The sequence below is a fragment of the Phyllostomus discolor genome, chromosome 3 (assembly GCF_004126475.2).
Source record: "Phyllostomus discolor isolate MPI-MPIP mPhyDis1 chromosome 3, mPhyDis1.pri.v3, whole genome shotgun sequence".
Lineage (NCBI taxonomy): Eukaryota > Metazoa > Chordata > Mammalia > Chiroptera > Phyllostomidae > Phyllostomus > Phyllostomus discolor.
The window spans coordinates 75046117-75064474 of record NC_040905.2 but is presented as its reverse complement, the minus strand read 5'-3'; the positions used below and the strand labels follow the sequence as shown (position 1 = coordinate 75064474).

General features: G+C 41.9%; 1 protein-coding gene and 1 non-coding gene across 5 annotated transcripts in view; one reads left to right on the top strand and one right to left on the bottom strand.

The window, feature by feature from the left end:
- Positions 1-14117, top strand: part of EPB41L4A (erythrocyte membrane protein band 4.1 like 4A) — a 252216-nt gene extending 238099 nt beyond the window's left edge. For all 4 annotated transcript variants that reach the window (XM_036020652.1, XM_036020653.1, XM_036020654.1 and 1 more), the window contains 5 exons: positions 6380-6427; positions 6989-7057; positions 8089-8199; positions 9229-9310; positions 13447-14117. In XM_036020652.1, coding sequence (XP_035876545.1) covers positions 6380-6427; positions 6989-7057; positions 8089-8199; positions 9229-9310; positions 13447-13575 — 439 coding nt within the window. In that variant the 3' untranslated portion in view covers positions 13576-14117. The remainder of the gene's footprint in view (positions 1-6379; positions 6428-6988; positions 7058-8088; positions 8200-9228; positions 9311-13446) is intronic.
- Positions 14118-16071: 1954 nt separating this feature from the next.
- On the bottom strand, positions 16072-16205 carry LOC114514409. The gene has a single exon (XR_003686053.1). It is a non-coding gene; the product is annotated as a small nucleolar RNA SNORA13 (small nucleolar RNA).
- Between the last annotated feature and the right edge of the window lie 2153 nt (positions 16206-18358).

Below are 18358 nucleotides of genomic sequence, written 5' to 3'. Positions count from 1 at the left end.
TGGAGGCATAGGTAGACACACTTTGCCTCCTCACACTACCACACAGAGAATTACACCTAAACCTCCAAACAAATAACACCCAGAACTGTCAGAAAATCTAACTGTATGGAAGTCTGACAACCAAGAATTTAAAGAAGCCACAGTCATCCAGATGGGTAGGAAGAGCGGGTCGTGGAGATAGGCAGTGAGGTGAGGAGACACAGTGTGGCATGGAGAGGTGGCAGCAGAATGAAAGGTCCCACATTCATGTGTGGTAGATAAAAATTGAGGAGGATACCTTGATGGTGAGTGATTCCTGCCCCAGGCCAGACTGCAAAGCCCAGGGTTCTAGCAGTAGGAAGATAAATCCCCATAACTTCTGGCTATAAAAGCCAGTGGGTGGTTGGGGCAATGGAAGAAACTGCCAGATTTTCAGGAGAGTCCCCTTAAAGGGCCTGCATGGTTTAGAACATACGCAAACCCTCCCACTCCGGGATTCACCACCAGAGCAACAGCTGGAAAGGTGTCAGTCACATACTTGGAGTGGGTGAAATGATTGGAAACAGGGCGAGTGCAAGGCAGAACTCCAGAAGCCAGGCAAAAGCACAGTCCCCTCCCCAAGCCTTCCTTCCACACAGACCCACAAAGTAGTGAAGCAGGTTGCCCAACCCTGGTGATTACTTAAGGCCCTGCGCCATACAATTCACAGAAGGCTTTTCTACAATAGGCCATGCCACTAAGACAAGAAGTCAAAGCATCTCTGCCTAATAAGTAGAAACAAACAGGGAGGCTGCCAAATTGAAGAGACAAAGACATATGGCCCCAATGAAAGAATAGAACAAAACTCCAGAAAAATAACTAAACAAAATGGAGATAACCAACCTACCAGATGCAGAGTTCAAAACACTAGTGATCCAGATGCTCAAAGAACTCACTGAGTATGGCAACAGCATAAAGGAAGATGAAGTTTACCCTAAGTGAATTAAAGAGAAATCTGTAGGGAACCATCAGTGAAGAGGAGGAAGCTGGGATTCAAATCAATGATTTGGAACATAAAGAAGAAGTACACATTCAACCAGAACAGCAAGAAGAAACAAGAATTAAAAACAAACAAACAAAAAAACGAGGATAGTATAAGAAGCCTCTGGGACATCTCCAAATGTACCAACATCCTGAATCATAGGGATGCCAGAAGGAGAATAGAAAGAGAAAGAAATTGAAAACTTTTTGAAAAAATAGTGAAAGAGAACTTCCCTAATTTGGTGAAGGAATAGACATACAAGTCCAGGAAGCACAGAGAGTCCCAAACATGTTGAACCCAAAGAGGACCACAGCAGGACACATCACAATTAAAATGACAAAGGTTAAAGACAAAGAGAATCTTAAAAGCAGCAAGAGAAAAGCAGAGTTACCTACAAAGGAGTTCCCATCAGACCATCAGCTGATTTCTCAAAAGAAACCTTACAGGGAAGAAGAGACTGGCAAGAAGTATTCGAAGTGATGAAAAGCAAGGACCTACAATCAAGATTATTCTCTCAGCAAAGCTATCATTTAAAACGAAAGGGTCTGCTTCCCAGACAAGGTAAAGCTCAAGAAGTTCATCATCACCAAGCTCTTATTACATGAAATGTTAAACAGACTTATTTAAGAAAAAGAAGATCAAAATTATGAGCATTAAAATGGCAACAAATTCACAGCTATCTACAACTGAATCTAAAAAAGCAAACTAAGCAAACAACAAGAACAGGAATGGAATCTTAGATAGGGAGACCATTTTGAGGGTTATCAGCTGGGTGGGAGGAAGGGGGAGAATGTAGGAAAAGGTAGAGGGATTAAGAAGCATAATTGGTAGGTACAAAATAGACAGGGGGAGGTTAAGAATAGTATAGGAAATGGAGAAGCCAAAGAACTTATATGCAGGGCACAAGGATATGAACTAAGAAGGGTGGGGGTGTGGAAAGAAGGAGGATACTGGGTGAAGGGGAACAAAAGGGGAAGAATTAGAACAACTCTAATATTATAATCAATACAATATATTTAAATTTTTTCTCCTTTTTTCCAGTTTTGATTGTTTTGTTGATCTATTTTGAACTCCATCAACCACCTTTCTCCCCTGTACAGTACAGTCTACTGTTAACTCACTTATGAATGTTACATTTTCCTGTTCTAGAATTTTAGTTTTGTTTTTTTTAATACGTTGCATTTCTCTGCTAAGATTTTTCATCTGTTATGTTCATATTTTTGTCGAGATTATGGTTCTATTTTCTTGTCTCTCTTCATGTACAGTAATTTTTTATTAGATGCTGGAAGTTTTAGATGACAGTGTTTGTAGGTTTGGATTATATTGTCTTCCTTTATAGAGTGTCAAATGGTGCTCTGGCAGGCAGCTAAAATACTGTTGGAGCCTGTTGAGCTTATTTTTTATGCCTTTAGATTTTGTTGTTATCCTAGGATGTGTTCTTTTCTTTAGGCTTGATCCTTACTCCAAAAGCCTGGCCTTTCTGGAGTCTCAGTTGGATGCACACAGTGCTCAGCACGGTTTCTCCACGTGTGGCTGCAGCAGAACTCTGTCTCCTGCCACTTCACACTCTCTGCCTCTATCATCTTTCGGTCCTGCCACAGCTGCTCCCTGTTAGGTCTCATGGTCGCACTCTGTGAATGTACACAGTGCCCGGAATGTTCTCAGCAACCACTTCAGGAAAGCCCCATGCAGACTTCTGGTCCCTTTTCTGCACTGTAAATTTCATCTTATCCACACCTCATACTCTGATCTCATCCTCCTCAGCCCTGTGAAACTGTTGCCTTTTGAGCTTCACCTCCCCACACCACACTGGGATTGTGTCCCTGGGTTGAAAAAACTGGAGCACATGTGGACTTTGTTTTCCTCTCAAAGGTCGCAGGATATAGCAATAGCTGTCGGTCTCAAAGACCTGTACCAATCACTAAAATATATTGTTATAATTGTTGTATTTTATTAGTTATTGTTGTTAATGTCTTACTGTGCCTAATTTATAAACTAAACTATCATACGTGTGTGTGTAGGAAAAAGTAGTATCTATAGGGCTCAATAGTGCCCACGGTTTAGGCCTCCACTGGGGGTCTTGGTACATACCCCTCATGGGTGGGGGATGACTGTTCAGTTCCTTCTGCAGGGTCTGTAAATCGCTATGTGGAGGTATTCGCTGGTTTAGAATGTTATGATACTTCATCCATACGTGATTTATTCACTTGTTTTTTAATCCCCAATGAAAATCTAGGGAATTGTATTCGTTATTAAATACCAGAAACATACACCAGTATAAAACACAAAACTTTTCTCTCCTAAAACTCATTAAGCCGAAATATGATTGGATCTTATTTGGTAAAACATTGAGAAGCATAGTTCTATCTTGTACATTTTTCTACTGCTTTGACATGTCATTCATGTTTACTTATCATTAGAAAACTTTGATTAAACTGCTTTTCTTCATGGGTGAACCTTTACTGTTGGGGCATTTGGCAGGGGCATTGAAGCTAACTAAAACAAAAGCTCTAGGTTCAATGTGTCTCTGTGAGAAGGCTCAGGCTCCCTCTGGTGGCAACATGTCTTACTATTTTTATTGGAAAAAAAACAAACCATTGATAACGTGGGAGATGAGGTTGTCAGGGTGAAGTGAGGCTCCAGTTAAACACAAAACAGACGCCTGGTGCCTTAAAGATTCAGCTCGAAGCCCCTGGAAGGGGCTCCTGAGCAGTCTTCCCTAGCCAGGTTGCCTGGTTCCACGGCTCCTCACCCTTCTTTACTTGTGAGCAGGGCAAAGGAAAGGAGGGAAAGGTTAAGGCATCTCCTTACCCTATCCATTCTGACCACTGAGGAATGTGATGAGAAGCTACTGAGGTATTTATGAAGTGCTTTGAATTCCTTAAATAAAGATGTTTTGTGAACTTACAGTTTTCTTAGTAACATTTTCAGCTCTTAGCTTCCTTTTAGAGCAGTGGTTGGTCGGTCATAAGACCACAAAAATAATAAGTCAAATGCTGCCATACTTATTAAGGGTAAAATAGTTTACAAAATATAGAATATGATATTTTCAAGGTAATATAAATGTAATATTTGGGAAATGTGGAAGGAGACTATTTATGCAATGATGGGGGTTAAATGCTTTGTAGATTTATGAATGTTATTGTTTTAGTGTTTTAGAAGAAGAAAATGGATTCAGAATGATATTGCATCAAACTAATTTCTTTGAAAATGAATATTAATTTAAATTGGGCTATTGCTATAAGGTGCGGATGAGGGGTGCTTTTAAAGAATATTGGACTAATATGGGACTGCGTGTGTATTTTTTGTATATGTTGTATCTGTTGGCAACATAGGGTTCTATTTCCTCAGGGACTTATTTGGAGAGTTCAAGTAAAACATCTGCAAAATTAAGGGCCTCTTAATTAAGAAAAATGACTTAAATTTTCACAGCTTTCTAAATGCTTTTGAGCTGCTGATCATAAATTCATCCTAAGTTATTGATTAAATGTGTGCAGATGTAAGCATGAAAATAATACATTCCTCATTAGCATATGTTTACATTTGTTGAATCACAGGTGGTTCAGCAATTGGAGGAAATTAGCATTTTTTAAGCTTTGGAACTTTTCCCTGCCTGAAAGCTGTTTGAACTTGCTGGCCATTTCAGAACTCTGTAGTTAAATATATGAGTGAAGGTGCCATAGATCTTTAATCATCTAGACTAAATTCCTGAATCTTTTAGGACCAATATTTTATGGCTGGAAGGACTGATATTCTCATTTAGGTTAAGATAACATTTCTGCTAATACTTTTGAGATGGGAATGAAAGGCATTTCCTGTGGAATTGCAGCAATAGTAATTTTTTTTGTAACATGAAAATACCTTACTTTTTTTTTCTGATAATTAAGGTAGGAAATTTTCTTAGCTAAGAAAAAAAATGAGAGAAGATAAGCCTAAATAAAAGTAAAACTCCTGCAGTTCTAACACTCAGAAGTATCCACGTTAGTGTCTTTTAATATTGGCACCTTCCCTGGCGGTGTTACTGAGTGATTGACACATTGTCCAGTGAATTGGGCAAGCCAAATGTAGGAAAGGTGGATTCCATACAGGAAATCCTCCCAAGGAAGCACTTCTTTAGATATTTTTAAGCATGCAATTTTATTTTTATTACAAAATCTATTAACAATCATATTTTAATGTCTGAGACCAAGATTTTATTCCCTCTCCTTTTTCAGCCATGTTTTGACTCCTTTTGAGTTGAATGAAAGATCTTTACCAGACAGATTTTCTTCTCTATAGAAGTTAAAACTACTTAGTCAATTTAGTGCTAGAAAGTAGCTTATTGTATTCTGTGGGCTCAGAAAGCCCTACCGGAATGCCTTGTGGTGCCCTTATTAATTGAGAAAAATGAAAGCAGTGATAATACCATATGTTGAAAGTGATACTGATACAGATAATGAATATAAAATTCCACAGGGCAGTGTACATCCATGGCTTTGCTTAGCTCCAGGCCTTTTCATTGTTAGGGTTTGGGTCTTTCTTTGGGCCTGTTTTTAGATCTCAGTTCTCCTGAAAGGACAGATGAAAGCTTATCATTTTCTCAATAGCAAAAAGACATTCTGGGGAGACAATTGCATTGCTAATAGATTTCTAGTGTTCGTTGTTGTTGTGGGGAGTGTGAACACATGAATACTGACTGAATTTCTTATTCTAAGAAGTTCAAGGGCATGGTGCAACGATTTTCTGCGCAAGTCACTCTTGCAAAAGAGATTTGTGGGTCAATACATAGGGATGGCGAAGGGCATGTGAGGGTGACAGCATTTGTGGGCACATGCCGTTGCCCAGAAATGGCACAGCGTCAGCTGTAACATGAAAGATGGGTCCGTGGCACCCAGTCTGCTGGTCTGGGCAGTCCCACTGTTTCCTTTCCCCTTGTGGCTGGTGTTTCTACCAGGTAATCACAGATCATGTTGGGACTCTTTCTCTTAACAATTGGGGTGAGGTGTGTTGTTGTTGTTGTTGTTGTTGTTACTTAGAAATAGCTACAAGGACCAGAAATGGAAACCTCAAATTATTCTTCACTGGAATATCACCACTGGAGGGGGTGCAGATCTGACCCTGTAGTTCCAAGCTCCATCATCAAATGAAGCCCTGTTGTGGCTGCTTTTAATGTGGTTCTTGCTCAGTGCTACTAGCAGATAAATTATCCTGGTGTCTTTCTACCAACCACCCCACATTAGTTCTCCTGGCCCAGCCTTGCCTTTTCATCTTAGCTGCCAAATAAGAACTTCACAGTCCAAAAACTCCCAACTATTAGTGTTGTAGCTCTGCTAAAGTTAGCTGCGAGATTGTTAGATGAAGCGTGTTTGCAGAGATGACTGCTGTTTTCTTGATTTATAGGAGAAGCCCTGATATCCAAGCTAAAGAAGAGTTATGGAAGCATATTCAGTGAGTACTGGTTTTTTTCCGCATTGTTTTAAAACCCGTGTGGTTTTAAGGCATTGACGAGGAAGACCCCTGACAGTGAGAAGCAGCCCAGGGCTGAGGCCTGTCAGACAGCCTTCATCGCCGTCATTACGGGGAACACGGAACGCACAGTGGTGGTGCCTGGCGGTGCCAGGAGCCCGACACCTCTGCTCCTGAGGCCACTTAGCCTTGCCTGTAATTGGGCCTCCGACAGGCCAATACTTTACAAATAAACACCAAGAAAAACAGATTTAGAAGGGAAAAAGCTACCTACTGCAGGGGAGAGAAGTATAGAATTTTGCAGAGAAACTAAGAGACTGGAGAGCCACCTACGTTGGATATTGATAAATTGGAAGAAAGGGGAAGAACTACTGAAAAGGTTTTCCTCTCCCTTTTCCTTGAATACATTCTAGTTTTTAAATCTCTGTTACTGGCTTATGTTTCTGTTTGCTGTTCTAATATCATGTTTTGGGACACGGTGTGAAAGGCATTAGTATTTATTTATACCTGCATCACAACTTTAATTCTCTCACTCCCTTCCAGGAAGGAACTTGTGGATCCATCGGGGCTGTCAGAAGAACAATTAAAAGAGATTCCATACACTAAAGTAGAGTGAGTATGTCTTTGAAAATTTTTTCATAGAAGTTTTATTCATACTTGGAAGTCAGTAATTCATTCTTGCTTTCTATGCAGTGCTTAAATTTGCCTTTTCATTTTAACTAAAATGAAAAAGAACTATAGGGAAAGAAGAAGAAAGAGCGTATTACAGTGAATCCTTCCTCTTTTGTACACAGTCACTATATTTCCTATTAACTGACTATTTGTATGTGGTAGGCACAAAGGGACTTTTGATGATGATGTTAGTTCTAAAATAAATTCCTTCCCTGAGATACTCATTGATCGGTAACAAAGTTTCTTTTTATTCATTATTTAACACCAAGAGAATCATGTTGACCACAAACCTTATCATATAAATCCAATCCAATCCCTATCACAGAACCAGCACAGTGAATGTGCTTTGTGAAAACATAGGGCTTTCTGAATCACCACTCAGTGTGGGAGGCAGCAGGTGGCCTGTTTACGCAGTCTTCTGTCCCGGCTGTGATGGTCAGAGAACGTAGCAGTCTACTTCACTGCTTTATTTACCTTCTCTAACTCATGCTTCCTTTTCACTCCAGTCAATTTGCAGGTTGGTACGCACTCTCCCCACCTCCTTCTCCCAACTCCCCCATTTTTAGGCCAAAGATTGAATTCTTAATGACAGGCCAGTTAGTATAGCTAGATAATCACCAACTTTTTCTGGTAGGAATGCCCTTTGTCTGCATTGTAGAACTACAGGAAAGAATTCAACTATCGGGAATAATCTCATTACAATCTAGCAGTTGAAAGTAATATGCACACAGTAAATGTATATACAAATACTGTAAAGAGTTTCATTTCTGTGTATGGTTGAAGAGCAGTGTTCTGTTTTTAACTTGTGAAATTGAAGCCATTTAGTCTTTCCAAATGCAGAGGAGGGGTCAAGTTGTTTATTTTTTTTAAATTTTCAAAGTCATTATTCCTTCATGGTATCAAATATTAAGGAATTATCCTGTTCTGACTTATTGTGTGTTTGTTTCCACGTTTTTCGGTTGCCTGTTCAGGACCCAAGGAGACCCGATCCGCATCAGACATTCTCACTCTCCGCGAAGTTACCGCCAGTATCGAAGGTCCCAGTGCTCGGACGGAGAGCGCTCGGTTCTGTCGGAAGTGAAGTACGTAGGCAGGCAGGCCTGGGCGCAGTGTCGCCCTCGGGGCTCCAGAACAGCACAGTCCAGTAGAACTTGTGATGATAGAGATGTTTTATACCTGTGGCTATTAAATATTTGAAATGTGGGTAGTGGGACCAAGAGCTATATGTTGAATATTATTAATTTTAATTAATGTAAGTAGCCATGTGTGGCTGGCTAGTGGCTACCATATTGGGTAGTGCAGATCTAGACCAGACTTAGGCTAAATCATGGCACTTCCAAGCTGTGCACTAGAGCTTTCAGAAGAAAGGGAGAAAGTGCAGAAGCTCTTCTGTTGTGAATGATGCAGCCATATTTGAGAGAAGGTGGCATAAGAGATTTTGTTTTTTGGTTTGATGGCATTTTGCTTTTTTCCTACAGCACATAATCATGTTACAGTCATTTATTTCATTGTGGTTTTTTTTTTCCTTGTGAGAAAAGTGACCATTATCTGGCTTGGCATGATAGGTGATATCCTTTAAATGAGTATGTTAATGAAATAATTATGCATCCATTTGTAAAAGTACTATAATCTTAGAAATTCATGTTCTTTGTATTGCTGAGTAGGAATGTTAACCAATAAACTCTGAATTAAGGCTCAAAACTTTGATAAACATGAATACATTGGGAGATGGGCTAGCCTGGTGGAGAGAGGCATAGGCCAGGTTTCATTTATTTTTTTGTTTATAAAATGTAGGTGATGGCTGTCTATAGCACCACAGATTCATAAAAAAGCACAAATGGCCAGTGAATGTTAGAAACAAAAAGTCATTTATACATGTCACAGTAAGATAAGCACATGCTTTATTCTTGGTTCTTCTGTTTATTTGCTTTGATTCTGGGCAAATTACTTAACCTGTTTAACTTAATTCAGAAACATTTATTCAACACCTCAGCATGGTGGTGGGTACTGTAAGGAATACAAAGAAGTATAGAACATGCATTCTAGACTGTAGCCCTCTTTCAGCTCAAATTGTGATTCTCAGAAATAATTCCAAAACTCTCTCTCTGCAGCTCAAAAACGGACCTTGTGCCCCCGCTTCCTGTGACCCGCTCTTCAGATGCCCGGGGTTCTGGGGGCGCCACGGTTCATCAGGTTGGTAGTGATACAGTTTTAAGGAGGTCTTATACTGATGACAGTTTTGAGAAGCACTTTTCTGAAAGTTATTTGGGGGGGTAGGAAAATGAATTTTTAACTTTACTCTGAGATTCTGTGTTTTAAAAGAACATGTACAGAACGTGGAAGGAGAAGGAAGGAGGAGTGGTTGCATGGCCCAGACAAGGCACAACGGGGGGAAGCGCTATGTTGGGAGTGTGAGAGAGAGAGTGCAAGGCCTAGACGGATCTGAGGCCTGGGGCGAAGCCAAGGATAACAAAGATTGTAAGATTGTTTGGAGCCAGAATAAAGTAACAATGGCTTCACTAATTCAAAACAAAACAAAACAAAACAAAACAAAAACCTTCTTAAGACTTTTAGATATGTTTGAGCCAGAGAAACACGGAGAAAGTGATCGACTCTCGGTGGGGCAGACACTCCATTGTTATCTGATGGCAGACAGGAGGATTATTCAAGTCCTGTTTCACTTCTGTCTTCTCCATCAGAGGGAATTACCTTTGTTTTGGAAACGTTTTTAAAATGTGGTTAAAGGGGAATCCAAGGACATAGCAAAGAATCTAGCTGCCTTGACAAAATCAAATTAACACTCAGCTAAGTTAGATATTTCAGGGGAATACTGTAGCAAATATTCCAGTAAGGTGTTTGACATCACCTCTCATGGTATTTGTTTTAGTAGGCTAGGAAAAAAATGTAGTCTCTATAAGATCAGTGGGTGGATTTATATCTGGTTAAACAACCACTCTAAAAACAAAGTTGATGTCTATAATGGATCTAATGGGATGTTTACAGTAGATCAGTGTCAGCCTGTTGTTTTCAGTGCTGTGGTTTTCAGTCCTTTTTGGATTTCAGATCCCTTTAAAAAGCTAATACAACTACTGTCTCTCTCCCATAAAAATACATGTAAGTACATAGGCAGCTTTGTATATAAATTCTTGGAGTTCAAGGACAGCCTAAGAACCCTGACCCTGGCAGTATTCATCATGTGTTGTCCTTTGCTTGTTTTGATTCATTTTGCCAAGAACAGAAAAAACCCTATGCTCATTTTTAGGTTAGGTTGTCTAGAAACAGATTCTGAGATAAGCATTTTGCATGGAGGAAGGTTATTGCAAAGAGCTTTTAGGATTAATACCTGCTGGAGAGTGGAAGAGGTTTGGACAGAGCGGAGAGAGGAACCATGTAGTACTCATATAGCCCCACTATAGGCATCGCTGACTCCACAGGAGCTCCGGAGTTGAGACGGCTCTTCTAGTTCATTTCACCTGGACTCAAGGGGGTTAGGCCTTCACACACTCACATTCACTATGTAGCTGTCGTTGTATTAAGGGGACCCCTGAGGAGGGACATGAACTTGGGCTGGGCGAGGTGGCTCTCTTCAGCTGAGGGAATTTCCTGCAGAGGGGCTGGGTTTTGAGCTGTATTGCAGCCTTCACTCCCAGCAGCTGGGGGAATGAATGCCTCAGTCTAGAAGGAGGTCAGGTGGTTAACCCAGCTTCCACTACAATCTGCATAATGTTTGCTTAGATGAGTCTGGGAGAGAGCTAATAGGCTGTTCAAACAGACAATTTGTTTGAAATCAATAGCACTTTTAAAAAATTGCTTTCATATTTGTAGTTGGGGTTTTGCATCAAGACTGACCTGCATTTGTGTCTCCTTATCTCCACATACTTACTACTTGTGTGACTTTAGGCAAAGAGTTTCACTTCCAAGCCTCAATTTCTGTGCAGTTTAGATAATAACCTGCCTTTTAGATTACTGCGAGGAGTAATAAGCAGTTATCTTTCAGAGCTTTTTTCAATCTTAAATTTAAGGTGATTTTACTACAAATAGGAATTTTACTTTATTGTAGTTTTGCTTTTCTGATTACTCCCTAACTCAGCAATTTTCAACTGGTGTGCCACCAGAATTCAAAAACATGCAGTACCTGACAGGTCAGGGCACTGACCTCTTTTCCCTTAGATTCATTCTCAAATGAAAAAAATACAGCAGCTAACTCAACAATAGCCATGTAATGTGAATGAATCAAAATTATACCTACTTTTTTTTTGGTCAATTGGCAAAAAATACATGTTTTAGTGTGCCACAGAACTTTAGTAATTAGTTTACATGTGCCATGAGATGAAAAAGTGAAAATCACTGCCCTAGGTGATCACCACCACTTAGGAATCTTAAAAAACCCAAAGAATTCACATTAAATGCCACACATAAGAACAATTCACTTACATCTTCTGATCAGCGGCACTGGTTCTAAGGTGGTCACTGGGACACCTTTGATTTTGAACTGAACAAATAGCTAATGAGCGCAACTAAGGAGCAGCAGGCACTGGCCTGGGCAATCAGTAAACCACAGCCTGCGGGCCAAAGGCTGCTGCCTGTGTCTGTGTAGCTCAGAAGCTGGTCATGATTTTTACATTTTTAAAGAGTTTTTTAAAAAGGAGTACGTGACAGAAACCAGAGGTAGTTCACAATCTGGCCCTTTACAGAAAAATGTTTGCTGCCTCCTAGACTAGACAGAGGACTGAGGAGTATCAGACATAAAAGTAAACAGGCAGACAGAACACAAAAAAATTAGGTAAGCATTACAAAGGAACAAAGGCCTGATTAGAACATCGAAGGGGACCTTTCTTCCCCAGGGCAGTCAGAGAAGGCCTTCTCAGAAAGTGACAGGTAAGCTGAAACCTGACAGGTGAGGAGGAGCCAGCCAGGGGAGCGGGAGGGAGGCTGGCGTAAGCAGTGGGGAAAGCACAGACAACAGGAGGCTGGGACAGGCCTGGGTGCTTGAGAAGCTGTGGCCTGAGCACAATGGAGTAGAGGGAAGGACAGGTAACTCGGGGCCTTAGATGCTGTGGGAAGAGTGGATTTTATTCCAAGTGCAAAAGGAAACCACCGCTGCAGTTGCCATGAGGGAGGTGTGCAAGCAGGAAGGTCGCATTTCCTGAGTTCCACCTCGGAGCCAGAACAGACGCCTGGCCTGCCTGTGCCCCACCTTGCCTTTTCATACCGAAGGCTGGTGTAAGTGAGGTGCATCAGGGACTTTGACTCACTCATTTCCTTAAGGGTTTGCAGGCAGAGGGGACATATTTTGTCCCAGACAAACTTAAAAACATGTAATGTTTGTTTCAGGTAACTTCCCAGCTCCTGTCTGGTGATGCTTCTGATGCATTAGCTCCCTCCCTGTGCCCTGACTCTCACGTGCACTGGTTTGTCTGGAAATCTTCCATCCCAGACAGTCACATGTTCCAAAGTTATCTTGATTCATACTCCCCACATGTGTTGTTCCTTCAGTGCTTCTGTGAATGCCAGTAAAACAAATTAAGCCAGTCATAGGAACTTTTAAAGTGATGATTTTTTTTTAACCCAAATTAATCCAACATAGAATTCTGGATAGTGAAGCTCCTTTTGTGTGGCATATGGTTTTGGGGGATAGTAAATATGCTTGTTACCTGACCTACTGCCCCATGAGGCCATTGCTAGGAGGTAAGAACAGGAAGGCTCAGCAGAGCAGGGAGCTGTGAGGCACTGTGTCATTCTCAGGGCCTCCACCTGGTGTCATGGGGTTGGGGTTGGGGGGACACATGATCCTATTCTAGAAGTGCTGGGTGTGGTACCCAGGTTCTGGTAGTTTGATTCCGTCTCTCCGATTAGGTCCTCCTCCACCCCAGCTGACAGGAATCTCTAGCACCAAGTGATAGGGGCCCCAGGGCATTGTGTTATGGGAGTTTCATTCAGTGACTATGGGGATATAATGAGGAAAGATTATAAATTGTCCAAAACTTCCTATTCTCTTTGCCCCTCCTTAGAAAAGTGGAAGGCTGGAGAGCCTGGGTGAGGAATGGCTACAAAGAAAATGACAACGGGAGCACTGGGTTGAGATTTATGCCTAATTTTCATGAATAAAATGTTTATGCATGTAACTGCCAGAACTAATTTTTCTATATTAAGATTTAAACACAATCATGGTATCATAGGTAGCTAGAGGGAGTATTTGAACAGCTTTTGATATTATGAACTTTTTTCTTATAACTTGATGTCTTTCATGTAAGAAAATATTAATTTCTGATATATTCATGAATTAATTTACCTGTATTTTCTTCTGAATGTTACTATTTTTCTTCTAGAGAAGAAATGGGTCTAAAGATAGCCTGATTGAGGAAAAATCTCAGGCATCTACAAGCAATCTGGCTGGAAAACATATAGCAAAAACAGTAAAAACTATCCAAGCTTCACGCCTCAAGACAGAGACTTGATCCCAGTGAGGGGCTTGGGGTGGGGGTGGGGTGGGAGGGGGTGTGTGCTGCCTTTACTTTGAAGCTGTGAATTATCATTATTCAAGTGTCTTGGAGCTGCAAGTGTTTGTTCAGATGAATTGAGTCTGTTGCTTCTTTAAAGGTTTAACTACAGTATATTTGTGCTGAAGGGCCTTTTTATTTGGTAACTGGAAGGACAGTCTTGTAAAGACTCATTCACTGGATCCATATCCACAACCAAAACCAGATGCTTCCGACCTGAGGTCTGGAATCCTGGACCGCAGCTGGCTAACCGCACAACAGCAGCACGCCAGGTGGGATGAGGTCTTCCCAGCTCTGGGTGGGTCTTGGCCTGTGAAGATGCGTGACAACTGTGGTCACATCACTTTGAGACTGTAGATATTTTTATTCATATAAATGTTCTTTGTAAAACTGTATTTTGTGGCATTGAGTTCCACTGGTTATTTACAAATGTAAAGCTTTTTGTTTGAAAGCATTGCTTTTAATTTCTAGTGTTTTCATTAAAAAAAGCTATATGTGGATTTTGGCTTATAAATTTATTACTCTCAACCTCAAATGGTCCCTCCACTCTGCTGGGCTACCTGACTCTCCTCAAAGACTGAGACCTTTCCCCTGTGCCGATGACTTTGCTATGTACTTTACATGGAAAACAGACTAATACGAGCCATGTTTTACCTTCCCCTCACCACACCTCTTCCCCAAGTGGTTCTTTCAAGCTCACCTCCTTAATTAAGGTTTATTTCTGTAGCTGAGAGAACATGCCAGTGTTCTTCGAGGAGACCCAGTTTAAAATGCTGCTTCCCCAGCTGGGCTTAGGGCATTATTGTGCTCATCTCCACACCTAGCAATCATACAGACACCTCCCTCTCCTGTTACCAGGTCCTGTTACCTCTGCCCTCCATAGCTTAATTATCCCTCTACTAATTGGCCACCAAATTGGCTGTAGTAGCCTCCAGTTGGTCCACCTGTATCCTTTCTTGCATACATGAACTAGTTCTATACCATAGGATTTCCCCTTGCTTCAAACACAGCCTGTCTGGCATCTTACCTGTTCAGTCTAACATTCCCAGCTTTCATTATGGCCACCTAACATGCCTCATTAAGCACTCAACTCTGTCTACATCAGAGCACTAATGAAGGAAAGCAGCTACAACTGCCACAAGTAGGGACTCATGGCTATACCCTCTCTAGCTAAAGGCCCTCTATACATGCCATTCCCCCAACTTGGCCCAGCAAAACTGTCACCTACCCTCGGTCCCAACTCTACTTTCTCAGGTTTCCTGACTTGGTTGGATTTGTCTCACAAAGGAGGCTTTACATTTGTGATGACATTTCCCTCCATTCATTTGTAATCTTCCAAAGGGTGGGACTGTTTTACTCACTATTGTGTTCCCAGATCCTAGCACTTACAATAAATTTTCTGAATTCTTTAATACTTTTGTTCTTTCCTGAAAAGTGAAGGCAGAAGACATGCCGATGCAAAGTTTACAAATTTAGTAAAAAAAAAAACACGCAGTGACAAGTCAGCAAAAGCACACCCGTGCCCTACACACCAACTAGTCTAGTTCAGTTCCTCACGAGGCACCAGAAGAAAGAGCACCATCTCTCCCTGGGCCTACCATAAATCTATCAGTTATACCAGTGAATGTTAATCTTAACTGCTGAGACTTAACAAGTTTGAAGTTGCTGGGTGAGGAGGGAGAAGTCCTGATTTTTCTGTAAAAGAACGCTATTTTCCAGCAGTCACACAATACACAAATCCCCAAGAAGCACATTTTAATATTTTTTCCCACACTCATTGTTTGAATTGTGTATTTATGGGTTGTGGCAAAGAGGTTAGGGTACTCCACACACTCTTTGAAAATTTTAAATGATCCAAGCAACTCCTCTGAAGATCAGCTTTTCAAATTCATCAAAAAATCCTACAAGAAAAAAAAAAAACACCCTCAGCTTTACAAGCAAAAATTTACATGCATCACACCTTAATCAACTCTGAATACAGGCTTCTGTACTGCACTGTTATGCATTTCTGGAGACAGATTTAAATGTCAAACTAAAACATGCCTGAGGCTTGGCGAGTGGTTCTTTTTCCCTGTAACTACTACACAAAGAAACATAGTAAATCAAAAATTAGCTGAAAACAAGCTATCCCATTTGCTATTAACTTCACCTTGTTAATTATAGATGTAGCAGTATTAATGAGTCACCAATTTAACACCCACAAAAGGCACCCCAGTGTAGAAAGGCGATCAAGTTCACATTACAAATACCTGCTTCTAGACAGAACTTCTTCAACATTTCCTCACCTTGGGTCACACGTGCGCTCCCAGGTAGTGTTCGGCTAGCAGCAGCCCCTGCTTCAAGCATCCATCTTTCACCTGGACAAAAATTAGTTAAAACCGGTTATGAGAAACTCTACACTAAATGTTGGCCAACTCAGGATCCCATGTGCAAACAAATTAATTCAAGAGCATACACTGTTACTTATGCAGCGCCTACACCAAAGACACCATATTCAAGGGCAGGAAAGGGCTGCAAAGTGTTTAGTTTACGCCTTTCTTGACACCACATTCACTAGTTTCCAAAAGTGAACGGGCAACACAAAGGCAATACCAAGTTGCTACACAAAGACCATCAGATCTAGGGAACAAGGTTGCCGACCCTAAGGCAACCAGCTGAGATGAACCGTTGTTGATTAGAGCTGGAACAGGAACGACCAACTAATCCCAGCTCTATATTCTCTTTTACAATTCAAAATGCGACAGTGTAATGAAAACAGACACAAAGTGTTCTCGCACGGTTAAAATCTTAAGTTTAATAAGACTGGTCTTTCACACTAACATGAAAACTCACCTGCAGAGTTGGTGCTACTTAATCGGTTTCCGCCAAGTTCTGCACCGTGAAACGGCTGATCTGATCTATATCTTAAATGACTCTTCACTTCCACACTGTCACAGGCCGTTCCCTTTCACAAAACTCTCCACTCATATTAAAAACTCCCTGGCGTACACGGTCGACGACCAATGAATTCAAATGCACTCAAACCAATATCCCCCATTTCTGGCGTGGGAACGCAGACTGCGGTCCGCTTCGGGCCTCGCGAGGTTCCACCACCAACGCGGCCGAGGACAGGCCAGCCGCTGCCATCCGAACATTCAGGGCTCAGGACCCCGAACCCGGCCGGGCTGCTGAGGGCGCTTCGCTGGGCTCAGGGCGGCCGCGCGACTGCCTACAGCCGCCCCCGCCGGCAGGAGGCCACGCGGCCACGCTCCCCGGAGCCACCGTCATCCAGGAATCACAGGAGAAGCTGCTTACCACCGGGGCACGAGGGCAAGAAAGGCCAAGCAACCTTCCCACAATGCCTTTCTACCGCTGGAAGAATCCACTGTCTAAAGGGCGCCGGGAGAACGGGCTGTACCATCGATCACCGCGCGCTCGCGAAACGCCGCCTTGTGGCGGGAGGGAGAAGTGCCCAGTGATTGACAGTGGGGCGGGTCTCCATGGCAAAAGGGTCTTTTGCTGCACTCCTTTTGCTTTGTGCGCCCAGTTCTTTCCGCGGAGAAGGTTTTTTTGGTTTGTCGATTTTTTTTTAATCAAATATGTATCTCCACCCACCTCGGCTCCCAGTGTCGGGAGCACTTGGTCAGCGCCGAGCTGCCCGTGTAGCCCAAGGGACTTGAGACTTTGTTCCTGGGGGAGGACAGAGAGTTCGCCACCTCCAGCTGAGGAGAGTAAAGTCATTAATTAAAAAAAGATTTACTAAGGACTTCGCTTCAGGCTGCGTTTTAAATGTCTGGTAATCAGGTATGAAGGAGATAGGCAAGATTCCTGCTTGCATCGTGGTTGGATGAGGGAGACACTGAGCAGGTAACACCCGGACGCTGTCAGTCCGGATAGTGTGAACCCCAACAATGGAACGATAGTGCTGTCCTACAGCATACACTGCGAACCACGACGGTGATGTAAACTTTTCAAAATGTCACATATAAAAAAGTAAGAAGTTACATTAATTTTAATAGTAACACAGGCTAAATATCATTTCACATGATATTAATCCAAAAATTAATGACACTTTCCATTCTTTTGTACCTACTAAGCCTTAAAAGGCCGGGATATGTTTTATATTGCTAGCACATTTCATCCCGACTAGTCACATTTTGGGCGCTCAGAAGCAGCCCTTGGCCCACGTGGCTGGGGCAACCAAAGGAGTGCAGAGTGGCCTACGCTGCAGCAGAAGATACAGGCGGCAGCAAATCATATGGAGCTTTGTACTTGTGGTAAGCAGTTGGGATTTTATGCTGAAATTTTAGAATTGATTATTACCATAAAAATGAAGCAATGGTCATTTGCTGGCTTTTTGCTGATAATCATAACTCATGCAGGGGTGGGACTGTAGTGATACAGGCTATATGGGAACAACTGGTGTCTGCTCCCATAAGCCCTAGTAGAGACTTGTCGAGACACCACATTGGAGCACCGTTGTTTGTTTATTTGAGGTTTACTGCTGAAAAAAAAGAAAGGCATGGAAGGGAGGGAAGGAAAGAAAATTAAGCCCTATTGCCCAGAGTGGTCAGCACACAAGGGCTAGCCTGGATGATAACGTCAACTTGGGGACAGAGTGGAAGAAAATGGCCACACAGAAGTAAATGTATAATCACAAGAAGGTAAATAACTCTAAGACCTTCATTAGGAAGTCACTGTAACACCCCAGGGAGAGGAAGTTTGGGGAAGGAGGGCGACAGCTCCAAGAGTGTCATTTAAT